This window comes from Zalophus californianus, chromosome 2 (genome assembly GCF_009762305.2).
Source record: "Zalophus californianus isolate mZalCal1 chromosome 2, mZalCal1.pri.v2, whole genome shotgun sequence".
NCBI lineage: Eukaryota > Metazoa > Chordata > Mammalia > Carnivora > Otariidae > Zalophus > Zalophus californianus.
The window spans coordinates 55,423,400-55,444,245 of NC_045596.1; the positions used below are offsets into that span (position 1 = coordinate 55,423,400).

Genomic DNA, 20,846 nt, shown 5'->3' on the forward strand with positions numbered 1-20,846 from the left:
TTACAATGAAAAATTTACTTTGCCTCCTTATACCAGAGGTTAGTTTTGAAAAGTTAAATGTAATGTTTTTGAAAATAAAAACAATTTGAAAACACCAGGACTATTTGCTATTATGATAAGTAATCTAGAAAAATGTTTTAGAAAAAATTTAACCATATAATTCTTTGAAAATCAAGGGTTTTCAGTCATATGTTCATATGTACAGTACATTTTAAGGGTTATGTTTACTTCCTAGCAAAACAATTGAAATTCTACCCCTTCATCTCTACTTCAATAAAGAATATTGAAAACAGAGGGAGACATTATTAGGTGGATAGCTTCTCAAATTTAAGTTAGTACTTTGTTAAGTGTATTATTTTTATCATTAATAATTTACATTTTTGACACAAATCATAACAATAAGGATAATATGCAGGACTTGCTTCAGTGGAATCAATAGCAAATGCCATATTCCTCTATTGTTATCTTTTTACATTAGATTTAGATTCCATGGTTTCTATAATTCAGACTATTTTTAGGGAGCAAAATCTTCTCATAGGGTAAAGAAAAGTCCTTTCTCTTTGTGAATCCTTAATAATAATACTGTTTCTAAGTGATATGGGGTCTTTAAAGCAGATGGTCTTGTATTGAATGACATTAATTTATCCCTGAGGAAAAGAGGGAGGCCTATGCCTATTTAGGCAAAGATTTAAGATTTAGGAATAACAATTTTAGAATGACTCACATCAGAATTGAGAAAACTACTCCCATTTAGTAGCATAGTAAATAGAAGAAGAAATATGCATCAAATACCCAAAGTATTCTGGTAACAGGTTTATAATGCATTATTTCCTAATTTCTAATCTGGTTCAACAACTTTTGTGGTAGGTATTTTTAGTGTCCTTACCTTACAGATGAAGAAAATGGTGCCAAAACTGGCTAAGTAACTTGTTAGAGATCATTACTTCTCATTTCACAGTAATTCATAAGAAAGTGAAAAGGGAAATTAAACTCAGCAAAATATTTACCTTTACGCATAAAAGAGGATTTGCTATGATCCATCACTGTACTTGGTAGATGTGTATAATTCACCAGAGGGTTATCCTTCATCATTTCAAATGAGGTGTGATGGACGATCTTATCCAAGACCTCGTCATTCAAATTCTTCTCTAGAAATCTAACAATCTTCTTGACTTCCCGCTTCGGATTCTATCAGTGGTTAAAGAGACATACCCAAGAAAACGGTAAACAAAACATCATTAACATAATGTGAAAACTATAATATCTATAATCTGTTTTCTTAAATGTTGGTTCTGAATATTCAATCCATATTTTGTTGGGTCATCAATTTTTTTAAATTAATCATATAAATCATGAAAAAATCAATAATTTATGTTTGGCAAAAATAGATGAAATATTTTGTTTATTCTAAATTTCATATTTTTAGTTTATATCAAAAGTACAATAAGAGCAAAGCTTGGGCTAAATATTAACAATATTTGGAAAAAAAATAACAGCTATTTTAAGCTCAAGTTGTAGTCAGATTTAACAGTGAATATTTAGGGACCAAGTATGTTTTTATTCTTCCAGCCTTTATTTATTCGTTCTCAATCAAAATTCTTTTCTTGTTTTTAATTACAATATTTAAAAACAAAAATAATAAATTTGTGAACAACTTAAGTATGTTTGCCTTAGGGTACTTATACCTTAGAGCTTGCTTGGACATAAATTATTAAAAATAAACTCCAGAGGCACCTGGGTGGTGCAGTCAGTTGAGCATCCAACGCTTGGTTTCAACTCAGGTCATGACCTCAGGGTCATGAGACTGAGCTCCAAATCAAGCTCCACACGCAGTGCGGAGTCTGCTTGAGACTCTCTCTCCCTTTCCCTTTGCCTATCCCTCTGCTAACACTCTTTCTTTCTCTCTCTCTCTCTCTCTCTCTCAAATAAATAAATAAATAAATAAATGAAAACTTTAAAAAAACTCCAATAAAGGTGCATTAAGTTACTCATTAACTCTTGGGGATACAAACAGCAAAATCCGAGAAATGAATCATTTTCCAGATTCTAATGACATAAACTTAATATTTATAACTTTTAGGAAGCTAAACTTAACTCTATATGGATACATCTAGAAATATTTTGAGGTGATTTCCAAGCTGAGTTGAAAAAAATGAGTCGGAATTTACCATGACGTGTGGGTCTGCTGAGGTGTTGGAGAGTGAATTTCTAGTAGAGAAAATAGTCAGAATTCTTGGTGGTATAGGGTCTCATAATGTTTTGAAGGGAGGAAAAAAAAAGCAAAGTGGTTGACGTTAGGTTTGAGTTGTTCATAGGAATAAGAGAGGCTATAAAATTGGAAAGATAAATTGGGGTAAAAATGAGAAAATCCTTGGATGTCCCACTGAAGGATTTGGACTTTATCTCTTATGCAGGGAAGCCACAGCATTTAATAATATGTCATTAACTGTGTGTGTGTGTTCATTGTATACACATGTGTATGTTTTGACAGGGAGTTCCTTACAAGGGAAGTTCTGGCAATATATTATGTCTCAGACCTTGATGAGAGCAGAATGAGATGACCAATTAAGGGGTGTGAGTGCTTGGAATAAGTAAAGGGTCAAAAATGACGATAGTGGGAAAAAGGCCAAAAGAAAAGTTAATAATGGTAGTAGGAAAACCACAGATGGAGAGGCAAATAGAGAGCAATTTCTATTAGGGATTCAAAGTGTTTGGAGAATAATCTGGCTGCCTCCAAAATATCAATGAGTGTTAGTTTATGTTACAGTAGAAGTGAAATCAGAGTGCTGGTACCTACTGAATCTCCTTCTGTTGTATTTCTCTTTCACCTCATTGACTGAGAATTTATGCAGAAGCTCATAAACCAATGTCAATTATTAGACTTTTCTTTGAATTTTATTATTGATATGTAACTATGATTTTGTTCTACTGTTGTTAAACTTCTTTATATAACATTGTCTAAAAATGACTGTATGACGGGAGGAAAAGACCATCTATCAAGTACTATGAATGTACAGGTTTGAGTGGGATTCAAAAGATCTAGATACGCTTATAAAGCTGATTGGGACAGACTGTAAATCAGTATGAATGAGTGTATTTGAATAACGCATTTTAGCTGAATTAAGGAGAGAAATGGTTGACACAAGAGTGTCCTGTGGGGGGCAGCATGATGTTGGACTCAGAATGTGGACACCAGCCTGGCCCAGAAAGTATATTTCCCCATCCTATGGAGAAAAGAGACTATATTTAGAAGCTAAAATTGCTCTTTTCATAAAGTTATTAAGTGCTACTCTAGTGTCCAGAAAGTAAGGAAAGTGTACAGAAGGACAATTTTCTCCTTATAAAGAATTCATGACTTTGGCTAATCAAATATTCAAGGGATATCACCACTTTTTAATAGTGTTTTCATAAAACCACTTCAGTTTCACAGCTGCATATTGCCAGCAAACTGGAAATTAATTGCCTCAAGCCCTGTATAAATGGGCAATAGTAAAGTTTTAATGATAGATTCTCTAGGAGTTGCAAACAAGTGTGATGGAAGGTGGGAGCCGAGGCAGAAGAGAAAAATTCAGAGGACTCTTTTTGTTAAAAGTGTTAGATGTGAGAATACCCTGGGGTTTTTCAGAAATACTTGGATCAAGAGAAATTTTACATGGAACATGATTTTTGCTAAGCAAAGGAAGATTGATGTTTCTAAGATGTTTGTTATTATTGCTCATTCATTTATTTATTCATTCAAGCAATCAATTATTCATACAAGTGATTCTATGAGCCCCTATGTGTGTAAGGTGCTATATTCTGTACTGTGAATGTAGTTTCAAGAATGGTAGATATTGTACCTTACATCATGAATCTGAAAGTCTGAAATATATCCTCATTTGTAAGCCCAATCTTCTTCAAATAGAGGAACTTGGTTTCCACATATTTCTCAGGGGTGTGTGTGTGTGTGTGTGTGTGTGTGTGTGTGTGTGTATGTGTGTGTGTGTGTGTGTGTGTTTGCCTAATTTGAGTAAAATGGCCTCAGACTAGGCCTGGAACTTTTGCAGCAATATTTGAACTGATACTAGTTCATACAGGAAACTAAATGAATGCTTATGAGTCCCCAAACTAAGAGGGAGATAGTAAGAAAGTAAAGGAGAGGGATTTGAAAGTTATAATAGGTAGGGCATGTGAACCAATGGGATGTTCACAATATAGTGGAACCATATCCACTATATGGAAGTCAACAAGGACAATGTATTTTCAAATTTTGAAAATTAATGGACATGTATGTAAGTGATGAGTCACTAAATTCTCTACCTGAAACAAATATGTTTCATGTCATGTCAACTGCATGTCAACTAACTGGAATTTAAAAAAAAATTTAGAGGAAAAAAAAGAAAATTAATGGACAAATAACATCATTAACCAAGAGAGAATAAAAGAAGAAAAGGATTAAATGTTGGAGTCAGAGAAGCAAGATGAGTTTAGTTTTGAAGGTGTTAAATTTAAGGGTCATTTTAATAAAAGCGTGGGTCTGAATTAGGGTAGAAGTTAAAATGAAGTTTTGGGGGGATCATTGGGACATAAAGAGTTTTGGCAACAGTAGGCATGGGTATGATCACCAAAATGTAGCAAACAGCTTATAAAGAAAGCTAAGTGACAGATAGAGATCCACAGGAAAGCCAAGAAAGCGTGATAACCTATTAAATGTAGGAAAGAATTTCAACAAGAGAAGGTGCTCACAATAAACACAATGGTTAAAAAGTACAAGAAGATAAAAATGTCATGGATTTCACCATTAGAAGTCACTAATGATCTTAGCAAGATTTGGGTAAGCAGGCATGGAGAAGAGGCAATATAATCACATCATTTTTTTTTTTTTACTCCATAGATTAAGTTGAAAATATATATTAACCCTTTACCCCAGGATGTAATGGGGGAATTATCCAGAATGAATTTTTATGATTTTACCTCTTTCATATCTTCATAGAACAAGAAAAGTATTGGGTGTTCTTCCTTTTTCTTCCACCAACTCTTAACATGATTAAACCAGGAACCATAAGCCACTAAAACCAGAGAAACAGTCTTACCATAACCTTTCATCAAATTAAAGTTTGTTTCTAAACAATAAATCAAATTGTACAAATATTCTGTGGAATTTAGTAATCAAGGGAACTGAATATATAAGACCAATTAAAAATATATATAATCTGGGGCACCTGGGTGGCTCAGTTGTTAAGCATCTGACTTCCGCTCAGGTCATAATCCCAGGGTCCTGGGTTCAAGCCCTGCATCGGGCTCCCTGCTCAGCGGGAAGCCTGCTTTTCCCTCTACAATACCCCTGCTTATGTTCCCTCTCTCCCTGTCTCTCCCTCTCTGTCAAATAAATGGATAAAATCTTTATATACATATATATAATAAATCAGCCATTTATGGATGTATAGTAAGATTAAAACAATATAAAGTACAAAGGAAGCATTCCAATACATTGGCCTCCGTATGGGTTTTACTTGGCCTCACATGGAAGGAAACCATTCTACTGCTCATATTAACTATTTACCTAAATCCTATAAATATATGTATAACATATCTAACTGAAGATTTGGGCAGGGGCGCCTGGGTGGCTCAGTCGTTGGGCATCTGCCTTCAGCTCGGTTTGGGCAAGTTGAACAATTCCCATTGTAACTGGAACTGAGAATAGATTTCTAGCAACTGAAAAAACATTTGAGAATATTTTCATCAAGCCAATGTTAAATACCAAATTTATATACTGATGTCATAGTAAAATATTAAGTTAATCTAATTTTTAATGCTATTTAAATGTACTTTTTACTGGTTTGGAAAAGTAAATATTTTGATAGGAAAAGTCACACCAGTAATAGTTATTAATATTACTAAAAAGGAAAAGTACTTACTGATTTCAAGCCCAGGCCTACCTACCATTTCCAGCCATGAATCTCTCCAGATACTCTTCCCAGGGACCAGGGAGAGGTTCCAAATTATTCATTAAGTCAAAATGGTAATATGAGACTGCAACATCCTTGGCATTTCGAGCCAGATAAATCATCTTCAGGGAAAAAAAGAAGAAAACCACATGGATTAAAATCCATGAAATTAAAAACAGGAAAAAATAGAGAAAATTAATGAAACAAAAAGCTGTCTCTTTTTTTAAAAAAATGAACAAACTTGATAAACATCTAGTAAGACTAACAAAAAAGAAGACACAACTAACATTAAGAAAAAAAACAAGAGGTATCACAACAAATATTATAGCCATTAAAATTATAATGAGTATGAAAAGATGCTCCATATCACATGTCATCAGGGAAGTGAAAATTAAAGCAACAATGAGACACCACTCTATACTTATTAGAATGACCAATATCCAGAAAACTGGCACCAAATCCTGGTGAGGATGTTGAGCAACAGGAGCTCTCATTCATCTCTGGTGAGATTGCAAAAATGGTACTGTTACTTTGGAAGACAGTTTGGCAGTTTCTTACAAAGCTAAACATAGTTTTACCTACAATCTGGCAATCGCAATGCTTGGTATTTATCCAAAGTTGAAAAATAAGGTCCACACAAAAAACTGCAAATGGATGTATAGAGCAGCTTTATTCATAATTGCCAAAACATGGAAGGAAACAAGATGTCCTTCAATAGATGAATGAATAAACTGGGATACAGCCAGACAATGGAATAGTATTCAGCACTAAAATGAAATGAGCTGTCAAGCCATGAAAAGACATGGAAGAACCTCAAATTCATATTACTAAGTGAAAGAATGCAATTTGAAAAAGCTACATGCCATATGATTTTAACTATATGACCTTCTGGAAAAAGCAGAAGGTCAAGAAGGTCATATAGTTAGACCTTCTATACATAGAAGGTCTATGTATTTTTTATTGCCTCCATGAAAACTATGAAGACAATAAAAAAGATCAGTGGTTGCCAGGTTAGGACGAGAGGGGGATGAATTGGTGGAGTACAGGAGATTTTTAGGGCAGCAAAATTACGCTGTAGGATGCTATAAAGGTATATATATGTCATTATACATTTGTCCAAATCCATTGAATGTACACCATCAAGAGGGAACCCTAATGTAAACTATGAACTTTAGGTGATTATGATGTGTCAAAGTAGGTTCATCAGTTGTAATAAATGCACCACTCTGGTGGGGGATGTTGATAATAGGTAGCTATGTATGTATAGGGGCAGGGGATATTTGGGAAATCTCTGCTTTCCACTCAATTTTGCTGTGAACCTAAAATTGCTCTAAAGATAAAATCGCTGTAAAAAATACAGTCTGTTCAAAGAAAGAATAAGAGAATTATGGGGGCACCTAGGTGGCTCAGTCAGTTAAGTGTCTGCCTTCATCTTAGGTCATGATCCCAGGGTCCTGGGATCGAATCCTACATCAGGCTCCCTGTTCAGAGGGGAGTTTGCTTCTCCCTCTCCCTTTGCCCCTCCCCCCTTGCTGTCTCTCATTCAAATAAATAAATAAAATCTTTAAAAAACGAAGAGAATTATGAAACACTTTTCATTACAAAATTCCAAAACTTAGAATTCCTCACAATCACAAACTAGCAAAAGTCAGTTAAGTTGAAATAAACAACCAGAATAGTCCCACAAAGATTGAAGAAATTGAATTTCAAATTTAAAAGTTCCCCAGAAGCAAATATCCAGGCACAAATATTTCACTGGAGAATTTTACCAAATAATCAAATAAGAACTGACATCCTTATGTTGAGTTTTCAGAGAAGGACAGAATATCTAGGGATAGCTGGGGAATAATAGTAGCAATAATATTGTGCTGAGATGGGGATCCTGTTGCTACATACCTTTGGCAAACTTGATTATGTAGGTTCAGACTGAAATATACATTTTTTTAATTGAAGCAGTTTCTTATGTAGCTCAGTTCTCATGGTATCAAACAAAACATTTGAGCAATCATTTATTATGTGCATGACTAAAAGGATAGGGTCACCTTAAAAAATGACTTGCAGGGGTGACTTGGTGACTCAGTCATTAAGCGTCTGCCTTTGGCTCAGGTCATGATCTCAGGGTCCTGCAGGTCATGATCTCAGGGTCCTGGGATTGAGCCCCACATCGGGCTCCCTGCTCTGCAGGAGGCCTGCTTCTCCCTCTCCCAATCCCCCTGCTTGTGTTCCCTCTCTCACCGTGTCTCTTTCTGTCAAATAAATAAATAAATAAATAAATAAATAAATAAATAAATAAAATCTTAAAAAAAAAATTACTTGCAGTGTAGAGTATACCTTGCAGTTGTTCTCCCAGAAAGACTTAGGAAGGAGATCGATTGGTAGATGCGTCTTCACAAGTCGTGGTGATGGATTCTTCTCTAATTGTTCTATTCCTGGGAACATTTTAGTTTTATTTTAGTATATTAGAGCCTTCAAGGAGCTTGCATTTCCTGATTTTCTCTGACCTTTTAAAATATTTTCGAGCGGAATATAATGCTGCTAAATTTTGAACAAATCATGGGTATTATCTGGATTCTCAGAGGCAATATTGCATAATGGTTAAGGGCATAGTTGTGAGGTTAGCCTCCTTGGGTTCAAATCCTAAGTCTGTCACTTACTCATTGTGAGACATTTGAAAGTATGCTCGTCTCTGTGTTTCACTTTTTCTACCTCTAAAATGAAGGGTATTAATATCAGCTTTAGCAATTTGGAGTTTTATCATACCTTGCATTATTATAAATAATTATGAAAATAGTTTCTGTTTCTCAAAGAGATATGGATAACTACCAATGCTCATATCAGCTATTGTTTTGCATCCGCTGTTATGGTATAGACGTATTACATCTGGAGAGCATCAGCTGTTGCACCTGCATTTTTTCATTATTTCGTCTATGTGTCAGATGTACATACATGCAAAATGAAAATGTTGTGTAATTTTTAGGTGTTAGCTGAACTCACCAAAGACACACAACTAATATGTGGGAGAATTTGGTTTCAAATCAAGTTATTGGATAAGGGGTATGTCAACTTCCCTGAGACAGAAAATATCCATTTATTTTGTCTAGTCAGAGTTAGGATGATCCCAGGGGTTTGGATCTCACAAATAAGTGACTTGGTCAGTCTGAAGGCACTTCTGGGATAAAGGCACACTCAGAATTCCTGACATAGACTAGGAAGAGTGGGGCAAACCCTTTTAATTTAACTATTCTTTTAATGCATTCAGTGGCCTTTATCATATCCCAGATATATCTTTTAAAGATGTCATATCCTATAGAGTCATCAACACCTAAAATCTCCTTCAGATTACATATCCAATAAATCTTAGAGTCCTACACATTTTTTTCACAATATTACTTATATCCAGTCTAACCTCTAGATTACCTGTTAATCCTACATTATCTTCCCACCTTTTGCATACAAAGGCACACCTGCTCAAAATTGCATCTCACTCACTCATTCAAAACAATCTTATGCTTCATTCATTTACAAAAAGTTATTACATATGCTAAAAAGCCACTCAATCTCTATTAAAACATCCTTTTATTAAAATATTCTATGTAATGCTTATTTTTGTTTCAGTCTATTTACTTGTTTATTTGTTTGTTGTCAGCTCCCATGCTTCTTCCCCATCCCCAGCCCCAAACACACACACTAGAATGGAGATTCCCCAAGAGCCAGGATGTAGCTCAATTTGAATGTTCTGTAGAGAACAATGCATAGCACATAGTTGTATTAGCATGTAGTTGTATTAGGAAAAATCTCTTAATTTTAATGGGGATAGGGTTGACTGACTTAGGAAATTAAGATCAAGAATCCTAGTTAAGGGGCGCCTGGGTCTTGGGATCAAGCCCCATATCGGGCTCCTTGCTCAGCCAGGAGCCTGCTTCTCCCTCTTCTACTCCCCCTGCTTGTGTTCCCTCTCTAGCTCTCTCTCTCTCTCTCTCTCTCTATCAGATAAATAAAATCTTTGGAAAAATAAAAGAATCCTAGTTAAATTTGAATTTCAGATAACAACAGATACCTTTTAGTGTAAGTATCTTCCATGTAATATTTGGGATATACTTATGCTAAGTAAAATAGCTATTTATCTGAATTTCAATTTAATTGGGTATCTTCAGTTTTACCTAGAAACATTAATTATACACCTATAAAATTCCACCAAGTATTTTATTAGGCTACTACTAACCTGTTACTACAGCCACTTTATCCAGCATAGAAATGAGAAATCATCATCTTCCACAACCCACTATTCCTCAATGCCCATGACATGAACTTTTACATTTTTTTAATGACGTTTTCCCCTTATCTGTTGCTCCTCTTCATTCCTTCAACTTCACTGAAAGATTTCCCAAACTCTAGGTTGTAATTGTTTTGCCATGTAATTGTTTTGCCATGTCTTTAAGTCAACACTTTATTGCACAAATATGAATGTTAGGAATATGTAATAACATTACACACATTCATATTCAGGCTCCAGAATAAATCTAAGTGACAATTTACCCTCTTTCACCTGCTGACCCTCACTCACTCTCTGGTGATGCTACACAGCCTCACTCTGCACCTTTAACTCCCATTTCCCACCAGTCATCCCTGACTCTCCCACCCCAATTACTTTGATTCTATCACTTTTTCATTTCCTACTTTTTTAATGGCTCTGGAGTCTTATCTCATTCTTGCACTCACTTTGTTTGCTTATCCCAGAATAATTATTTTAGCTCCAAGATTCATCATTTGCTCTGATTTCAGGCAACCACATGGAAGGAATGACACCCTCTCAGCTTGTTCTTCTCTGTCTATGGAAGTAACGAGCTCTGGTAGGGAAGGGAATTTAGATCCTGCTCTTTAAATTGAGATAACATTCACCACCATACTTCTGTTTTCTTATCCCAGGTTTCCAGCAGCATTTGAGGGCCAGGTCTCACTTCTTGAGTCCTTCTCACTTGCCTACAGGACACCATACTCCTGATTCTTTCTTAGATCACTGAGTAGTTCTTGAAAACTACACACCCTACATGATCTGTCCCTGTCTAGTCTCCAGTTGTTTTTTATCTCATTTTTCCCCTTTCATAGTTGTTGTTTGGTTCCTAGACTACACTAGTGTCTTTCTTTATCTAAGCCTTCATACCTAATACTCACCTTCATGAAATATGTTTTCTCTAACTATGTGCATAGCTCTACATCTCAGTTCAGAGTAGATATCCCTAAATATCCAATCTAAAGTAAACTCTCTTGTTGTTCCCTATTCTTTGGGTACATGAACCTAAAAATATTCACATATTATTAGTTTATTTACTTATTTAATGGCATGATATTACTGTAAACTCCTTGAATTTACTAATCATTGAATTTACTAATCATTTTATATCTAGCCCATAGCACAGTGCATAATTCTTTGGAAGCACTCAATAAATATTTGTGGAATGAAATATGAATTGTATTAATAATAAATTTTATGTTTGAGATGTGTTGGTACTTCCTTACTTACTTAACTACAGTAATGTCCTAAATTAGGAACTTATTAATCTAATCTACTACATTCTATACAATAAAAGTCAATAAAAAATAAGGAATATTTTTTAACTTATTAACCAAATTTTTAGTTATTTTCTACAGCAAAACTCTTTCATCTTAGGTCATCATACTTGGATATACAATGAATTAAACTACAGTTTCTCTATACATCTTGGTGATTGTACTGCTTACAAACTTCCATTTTATGTTACCAAATTGACTCCATTTTCTTTGAATGTAAAACACAAACACAATAATTAATATGCTATATAAATAATATAAGGAGGAGGCAAGATAGTGGAAGAGTAGGGGACCTCGTTTCATCTAGTCCCTTGAATTTAGTTGGATATCTATCAAATCATTCTGAACACCCACAAATTCAGCCTGAGATGTAAGAAAATATATCTAGAACTCTACAAGTAGAAAAGCACCTGCTTTTTGCAAGGTAGGAGGTGTGGAGTCATGAATCTGTGGGGAGATATTGGAAGATAAATGGAGCAGGAAGGGAGCCTCCATAAGCTGGCTACAGGAAAGTGATATAACATTGGACCACAAAATCGAACCCTTAGAAATCTGCTCCAGTGAGAGACATCCCTTTCTGAAAGGGCCTCAAGGGATGAAAAGGGCAGAATTCTAGGTAGGTCATTGTGGTCTCAGGATTCCAGATGCCAGAACGAACAGGGGTGCCTGAACCAGTAGATGGCCCAAGCAGTGGAGCAGGGAAACTGTTCTGGTCAGCGAGCCCAGGAGGGGACTTTCAGCTCAGGTCGCCATAAGCCCTGAGCAGGGCCAGTGGGGTGACCGCTCTCTGCCTGCACACCCTGAAAAGGACTGGGACTCGCAGGCCATTTACCATTTCCTGGGAGGGGTGAAATGGCTGCACCCACAACTGGGCAACAGCTCTCAGGGTGGCAGTGGCCCCAGAAAGGACAGTAGGGCGACACCCAGCCGTGACCTGGGAGCAGTGGACAGGGTACATGTACAAGCCCGCAACTGTTCACAGTCCCAAAAGGTAGTGATGCTTGCAGGTCCCTGGTACTCCCTCCGCTGTGGCAGGGTGAATTACAGTGGGCTTGTACCACAAGAGTCTGCAGAGTTTGGCACACACAAAAGTGAGAACTGTTTGTCCCAGAGGGTTTATTGAAGAAGTGGGAATGTGACCTTTCAGCTCTGAGCCAGAGATCTGGGCATGGCCATTTTTACTCTGATCCTCTAAACGGGGGCAGAAAGCCTCCAGGGACAAAAGCCACACAGAGGACCAGCTTACACTGAGCCCAGGCCCCTGGCAAGGGGTGGGGCAAATCTGCCAAGGTAAAGACACATGAAAAGCAGCACAGCAGGCCCCTCCCCCAGAAGACAGACTGGAAGAACAGGTGGACAAGTTTATGGATCCCACAAGACTGTAAAATTCCAGTACCAGGAGAAAATAGTATATTAAGTTCCCCATGTTTTCTCACAATTCGTTTATCTTTCGGTCTAAAATTTTCCATTTCTTTTTTTTACCTTTTTCCCATTTCAACTAGATTCTTATTTCACCAACTTATGTTTTTAAGTCACTTTTTAACTTTTATCTTTTACATCTACATTTTATAGATATATGCTTCATTTTAGTCCTTTTTTCCCACTCTATTCAATTTTATTTGTATATATATAAGTTTTGCTTTCTTTGCAATTTTGGGATGTAGTGTCTTCTAACACACAGATCAATATTCAATAAGGAACAAGTGGATCACCCTGCTTTGCCCACCCTATGAGATTATAGTCTCTCTCCCCACCTTCCTTTTTTTTGGTTTTGTTTTGTTTTGATTTGGTTTGGTTTGGTTTACTTTTCTGTTGTGGTTTCCAACCACTTCAGATTTGTCTAGAGTGTATTTTGCTTGGGTCATGGTTATTTTGGACTTTGCTCACTCACTTATCCTAGGCATGGGCAAAATGACTAGAAGGAGAAATTCACAACAAAAGAACCAGAGGCAATGTTCTCTGGCATAGAGATAAGCGATATGGATATAAGTAAGATGTCAGAGTTGGAACTCAGGATAGCAGTTATACAGTTAATAACTAGGCTTGAAAAAAGCATAAATGACAGTAGAGAATCTCTAAGGGCAGAAATGAGATCTAATCAAGCCGAACTTAAAAATGCTATAACTGAGATGTAATCTAAATTGGATGCTCTAACAGCTAGAGTAAATGAGGCAGAAGAGAGAATAAGTGTTCCAGAGGACAGGCTGATGGAAAGGAAGAAAGTTGAGGAAAAGAGAAAGACAACTCAGAGCTCATGAAGAAAGTCTTCAAGAATTTAATGATGACCTGAAAAGAAAAAAAAGTTAGAATTATTGGGGTGCCTGAGGGGGTGGGGTGCCAGAAGGTATATTTGATTCTCATAGGTATATATATATAGTATATATAATTCTCATAGCTGAGAATTTCCCTAATCTGGGGAAGGAAACAAGCATTCATGTCCAAGAGGCAGAGGACCCCTCCCAAAATCAATAAAAATAGATCAATACCCCGATATATAATAGTGAAGCTTGCAAATTTTAGAGCAAAAGAAGCTATCCTGAGAGCAGCTTGGGAGACGAGGTTCCTTACGTATGGAGGCAGGAACATCAGAATAACATCAGACCTATACACAGAAACTTGGCAGGCCAGAAAGAGATGGGATGATATATTCAGGATACTAAATGAGAAGAACATGCAGCCAAGAATACTTTATCCAGTAAGGCTGCCATTCAGAATGGAAGGAGAGATAAAGAGCTTCCAAGACATACAGAAACTGAAAGAATATGTGACCACCAATACAGCCCTACAAGAAATATTAAGGAGGATACTGTAAGTGAAGACAGACCCCGAGAGTAACAGACCAGAAAGAAACAGAGACAAACTACAAAATAGGGACTTTACAGGCAATACAATGGCACTAAATTCATATCTTTCAATGGTTACTCTGAATGTAAATGGGCTAAATGCTCCAATCAAAAGACACGGGGTATCAGGTTGGATAAAAAAGCAAGATCCATCCATATGTTGTCTACAAGAGACCATTTCAGACCTAAAGACACCTCCAGACTGAAAGTGAGGTGGTGGAGAACTATTTACCACACTAATGGACCTCAAAAGAAAGCTGGGGTAGCAATCCTCATATCAGACAAATTAGACTTTAAACCAAAGCCTGTAGTAAGAGATGTAGAGGTACACTATATCATACTTAAAGCGTCTATCCAACACGAAGATCTAACAATTGTAAATATTTATGTTCCCAACATGGGAGAAGCCAATCATATAAACCAATTAATAACCAAAATAAAGAAACACTTTGATAATAATACATTAATAGTAGGGACTTCAACATCCCACTCACAGCAATGGACAGATCATCCCACTCACAGCAATGGACAGATCAACAAAGAAACAAGGGCTTTGAATGACACGCTGAACCAGATGGACTTCACAGATATATACAGAACACTCCATCCTAAAACACAGAATACTCATTCTTCTCCAGTGCACATGGAACTTGCTCCAGAATAGATCACATACTGGTTCACAAATCAGTTCTCAACCAATACCAAAAGACTGAGATTATTCCCTGCATATTTTCAGACCACAATGCTTTGAAACTTGGACTCAATCACAAGAGAAAATTTGGAAGGAACTCTAGCACTTGGAGGTTAAAGATCATCCTACTAAAGAATGAGTGGGTCAACCAGGAAATTAAAGAAGAACTTAAAAAATTCATGGAAACTAATGAGAATGAAAACACACCAGTTCAAAACCTCTGGGATACAGCAAAGGCAGTCCTAAGGGAAGGACATTGCAATACAAGCCACTCTGAAAACTTAAAAAAATCCCAAAACACAAGCTACCCTTACACCTAAAGGACACTGAGAAAGAGCAGGAAATAAAGTCTAAACCCAGCAGGAGAAGAGAAATAATGAAGATTAGAGCAGAAATCAATGAAATAGAAGCCAGAAAAATAGTAGAACAGATCAACAAAACTAGAAGCTGGTTCTTTGAAAGAATTAATAAGATCGATAAACCTCTGGCCAGACTTATCCAAAAGAAAAGAGAAAGGACCCAAATTAATAAAATCATGAATGAAAGGGGAGAGATCATAACCAACACCAAGGAAATACAGACAGTTTTAAGAACATATTATGAGCAAGTATATGCCAACAAATTAGGCAATCTGGAAGAAATGGATGAATTCTTGGAAATTTATAAACTAGCAGGACTGAAACAGGAAGACGTAGAAAAACTGACAGACCAGTAACCAGCAAGGAAATCGAAGCAGTAATCAAAAACCTCCCGAAAAACAAGAGTCCAGGGCTAGATGGCTTCCCAGGGGATCTCTACCAAACATTTAAGGAAGAACTAATACCTATTCCCCTGAAGCTGTTTCAAAAAATAGAAATGGAAGGAAAACTTCCAAACTTGTCCTATGAAGCCAGCATTACCTTGATCCCCAAACCAGACAAATAACCCCATCAAAAAGCAGAATTACAGACCAATATCCCTGATGGATGCAAAAATTCTCACCAAGATACTAGCCGAGGGGATCCAATCCAATTAACAGGATTATTCATCACGACCAAGTGGGATTTATTCCTGGACTGCAAAGGTGGTTCAACATTCACAAATCAATCAACATGATAGATCACATTAATAAAAGAAAAGACAAGAACCATATGATCCTCTCAATTGATGCAGAAAAAGCATTTGACAAAATCCAGCATCCTTTCTTGATTAAAACTCTTCAAAGTATAGGGATAAAGGGAACATACCTCAATATCATAAAAACCATCTATGAAAAGCCCACAGCAAATGTCATTCTTAATGGGGAAAAACTGAGAGCTTTTCCCTTAAGGTCAGAAACGGCAGGGATGCCCACTCTCACCACTTTTGTTCAACATAGTACTAGAAGTCCTGACCTCAGCAATCATCTAACAAAAAGAAATAAAAAGCATTCAAATTTGCAAAGAAGAAGTCAAACTCTAGCTCTTTGCAGATTTCATGGTACTTTATGTGGAAAACCCAAAACACTCCACTCCAAAATTGCTAGAACTCATACAGGAACTCAGCAACATGGCAGGATAAAAAAATCAATGCACAGAAATCAGTTGCATTTTTATACACTAACAATGTGACTGAAGAAAGAAAAATTAAGGAATCGATCCCATTTACAATTGCACCAAAAACCATAAGATACCTAGGAATAAGCCTAGGAATAAGCCTAACCAAAGAGGTAAAGCATCTGTACTCTAGAAACTACAGAACACTTATAAAAGAAATTGAGGAAGACACAGAGATGGAAAAACATTCCATGATCATGGATTGGAGGAATAAACATTGTGAAAATGTCTATGCTGCCCAGAAAAATCTACACACTCAATGCAATCCCTATGAAAATACCATCAACATTTTTCACAGAGCTGGAACAAACCTAAAATTTGTATGGAACCAGAAAAGACCCAGGGGATTGTTGAAAAAGAAAAATGAAAGCCGGGGGCATCACAATGCCTGACTTCAAGCTGTATTAGAAAGCTGTGATCATCAAGACAGCATGGTACTGGCACAAAAACAGATGCATAGATCAATGGAACAGAAATAGAGAGCCCAGAAATAGCCCCTCAACTCTATGGTCAACTAATCTTCAGCAAAGCAGGAAAGAATATCCAATGGAAAAAAGATAGTCTCTTCAATAAATGATGCTGGGAAAATTGGACAGCCACATGCAGAAGAATGAAACTGGACCACTTCCTTACACCACACACAAAAATAGACTCCAAATGGATGAAAGACCTAAATGTGAGACAGGAACCCATCAAAATCCTTGAGAACACAGGCAACAACCTCTTCGACCTCAGCCACAGCAACTTCTTCCTAGAAACATCACCAAAGGCAAGGAAAGCAACGGCAAAAATGAACTATTGAGACTTCATCAAGATTAAACACTTCTGCATGGCAAAGGAAACAGTCAACAAAACTAAAAGGCACCTATGGAATGGGAAGAGATATTTGCAAATAACATTACAGGTAAAGGTCTGGTATCAAAGATCTATAAAGAACTTATCAAACTCAACATCCACAAAACAAATAATCCAGTCAAGAAATGGGCAGAAGACATGAACAGATACTTCTCCAAAGAAGACATGCAAATGGCCAACAGGCACTTGAAAAAATGCTTCACATCACTTGTCATCAGGGAAATACAAATCAAAACCACAATGAGATACCACCTTACACCATTTAGAACAGCTAAAATTAATAAGACAGGGAACAACAAATGTTGGCAAGGATGTGGAGAAAGGGGAACCCTCTTACACTGTTGGTGGGAATGCGAGCTGGTGCAGCCACTCTGGAAAACAGTATGGAGGTTCCTCAAGAAGTTGAAAATAGAGCTACTCTACAACCCAGCAATTGCACTACCAGATATTTACCCCAAAGATACAGATGTAGTGAAAAGAAAGGGTACATGCACCCCAATGTTCATAGCAGCAATGTCCACAATAGCCAAACTGTGGAAAGAGACAAGTGCCCTTCAACAGATGAATGGATAAAGATATGGTTCATATATACAATGGAATATTACTCAGCCATCAGAGAGGATGAATACCTATCAATTACATTGACGTGGATGGAACTGGAGGGTATTATGCTAAGTGAAATAAGCCAATCAGAGAAAGACAATTATCATATGGTTTCACTCATATGTTGAATATAAGAAGTAGTGCAGAGGATGACAGGGGAAGGGAGGGAAAACTGAATGGGAGGAAATCAGAGAGGGAGACAAACCATGAGAGACTCTTGACTCAGGGAAACAAACAGGACTGCTGGAGGGGAGGTGGGTGTGGGTTGGGGGAATTAGGTGATGGGCATTAAGGAGGGCATGTGATGTGATGAGCACTGGGTGTTATAAGCAACTAATGAATCATTGAACACTACATCGAGAACTAATGTTATACTATATGTTGGCTAGCTGAAATTAAAAAGAAAATCTGGTTTTGAATTAAAAAATAATAAAAATTAAAAATAATAATATTAAAAATTATAATTCTCAAGTAGTTTAAAATTACCTGAAGTTCTTAGTCCAGGGATGGCCATTTCCAACATTGGAACTTTAACTGTTATAACATCCCGCTTACATTTTTCAACATCACCATTATTTAGAACCATGTCCACAATTTCACTACCCCAAGTGGTACCTGTGGTGAAAGACAACATTTTTTTGTAACCATCACTGGAATCTGGGGGCAAAAGTCCCTACAGGTAGTCTGCAATCTTAATACATTCTATTAGAAACTTAATTCTGCAATTTCCCTTTCTGTGCCCCAAATGCTCATTTTAAATAAACTCAAAAGTACACGGCTAGACTGATAGGAATATTAATTTTATATAGGATGATAATGATTTTATAGAGAGAAGCTGTTTTTCAGGGAACAAAGACTGAAGCCAGATCTGCATCTGTCAGTCCACAAAACTCACCTGATTTGGGGTAAGTGGCTATCACAATGTCGTCTGGCCTGCTGTGGAATTCTTCAATCCTTTCCCAGTTGTTTGCAAAAGCGTAGATCATGGGATAGCCATGAATCATCTTCAGATTTTTTCTCAGGAGATCTTTTGGGGAAATCATTTTTGTACCAGCTTGTACAAATACTTAATAGAATATTTCCTGACAATCCAATCATGGGAAAATAAAGAAGATCAAAATCAGAAGCTGAATAACTAATACTATTCTTAAGACACTGTTATTTGGTACAAAGTGAAATTGACCTTTGTCAGCAAGCAGAGATCTAAATACAAAGGGCATTTTTGTGTGTATGAAGTTGTAGATTGCAAGTGCAGCAACTGGCTCAGTGACAAGCAGTACAAAGGTCTTTACTGGAAGCTTTTAACAGAAATGAAACTACACATCTTAGAATTGAAAATCAGATTTTACAGAAATATGCTAAGAATTAGCTGGACTTAAAGCAAAATGAAACTGCCACTCATCATTACACTTTAGTTATACCTCATTTTTCTTTTTAGGAAATCCATTCTTTCTTACCTTTGTCTTCTGTACATAACAATGTGTTTTATCTGTCTGCTTCTAAGATTTTCTTTTTAAATTTTTTTTTATCTGAGTGTAGTTGACACACAATGTTGCATTATTTCAGGTGTACAACATAGTGATTCAACTTCTCTATACTTAGCTATGTTCCTCAGAGATGTAGCTACCATCTATCACTGTACAACATTATTATAATATCACTGATTATATTCCCTGTGCTGGGCCTTATATTCCTGTGACTAAGATTTTCTTTTTTGCTATATCACTGATTTTGAGCAATGGAATTATGATGTGCCTTGGTGTGGTCATTTTCACAAGTTTTGTGTGTGTGTGTGTGTGTGTGTGTATGTTTCAGATTTATTGAGCTTCTTGGAATTGTGGATTTCCAATCATTTCTTCAAATAATTTTTCTGTCTTTCCTTCTGAGACCCCAGGTCACATACAGTTATTCATAGCTCACTGGTGCTCTATTCATTTTTAAAAATCTTTTTCTCCCTTTATGTTTCATTTTGAATAACATCTATTGCTATGCCTTCATGTTCACTAACCTTTTATTCTGCAATGTGTAATCTGATGTTAATCCCACCTATTGCATTTTTACCTCAGATGTAGTTTCCACCTCTAGAATATCATTTTGGAAATGATTATATTTTTATTGTCTCAACTTTTGATGCATATTGAATACAGTTATAGTGACAGTTTTAAGGCCTTTATTTGCTAATTCTAACATCATGTTAGTTCTAGGTTGCTTTCAATTGAATAATTTTTTAAAATTATGGTTTCTTTTTTTCTGCCTCTTTGCATGCTTGATATTTTTTTTATTGGGTGTCTGCTATCGTCTCCTTGAAGTGTGGCCTGGGAATTCCTTCAAGGCAGTAATCTGGGGAAATCATATGGTTCAATTTTTTGTTTGTTTGTTTCCTATCCACTATCTTTCATTTGGTTGCTCCATGCAAAAGAGTAAATCTAGTTCCTGTTACTCCATCTTGCTTAGAAACTACAATGGTTAATTTTATGGATAGACTTGACTGTACCATGAGATGTCCAGATATTTGCTTAAATATTATTCTTAGTATTCCTAGTATTCTTAGAGTGTTTTTGGATGACATTAATATTTAAATTGGTATATTGACTAAAGCAGATTGCCCTTCTTAAAGTTGAAGGCCTGAACAGAACAAAAAGGCTGACCATCCCCCAAATAAGAAAGAATGCTTCTTGCCTAACAACCTTTGAATTGACATCAGGCTTTTTCCTGTCTTCACAGTAGAACTAAAACATTGACTTTTCCTGAGTCTTGTACCTGACAGCTTTCAAACTAAAACACC

General features: G+C 36.4%; 1 protein-coding gene across 1 annotated transcript in view; it reads right to left on the minus strand.

The window, feature by feature from the left end:
- The window catches only part of LOC113924953 (sulfotransferase family cytosolic 1B member 1), a 32,718-nt gene that overhangs the window by 7,381 nt on the left and 4,491 nt on the right, over positions 1 to 20,846 (minus strand). The window contains exons 2-7 of the mRNA XM_027599339.2: positions 18,957 to 19,143; positions 18,548 to 18,676; positions 8,259 to 8,356; positions 5,923 to 6,049; positions 4,954 to 5,048; positions 1,008 to 1,188 (exon numbers count right to left, since the gene is read on the minus strand). Of these exons, the coding sequence (XP_027455140.1) occupies positions 1,008 to 1,188; positions 4,954 to 5,048; positions 5,923 to 6,049; positions 8,259 to 8,356; positions 18,548 to 18,676; positions 18,957 to 19,104 (778 nt within the window). The 5' untranslated portion in view covers positions 19,105 to 19,143. The remainder of the gene's footprint in view (positions 1 to 1,007; positions 1,189 to 4,953; positions 5,049 to 5,922; positions 6,050 to 8,258; positions 8,357 to 18,547; positions 18,677 to 18,956; positions 19,144 to 20,846) is intronic.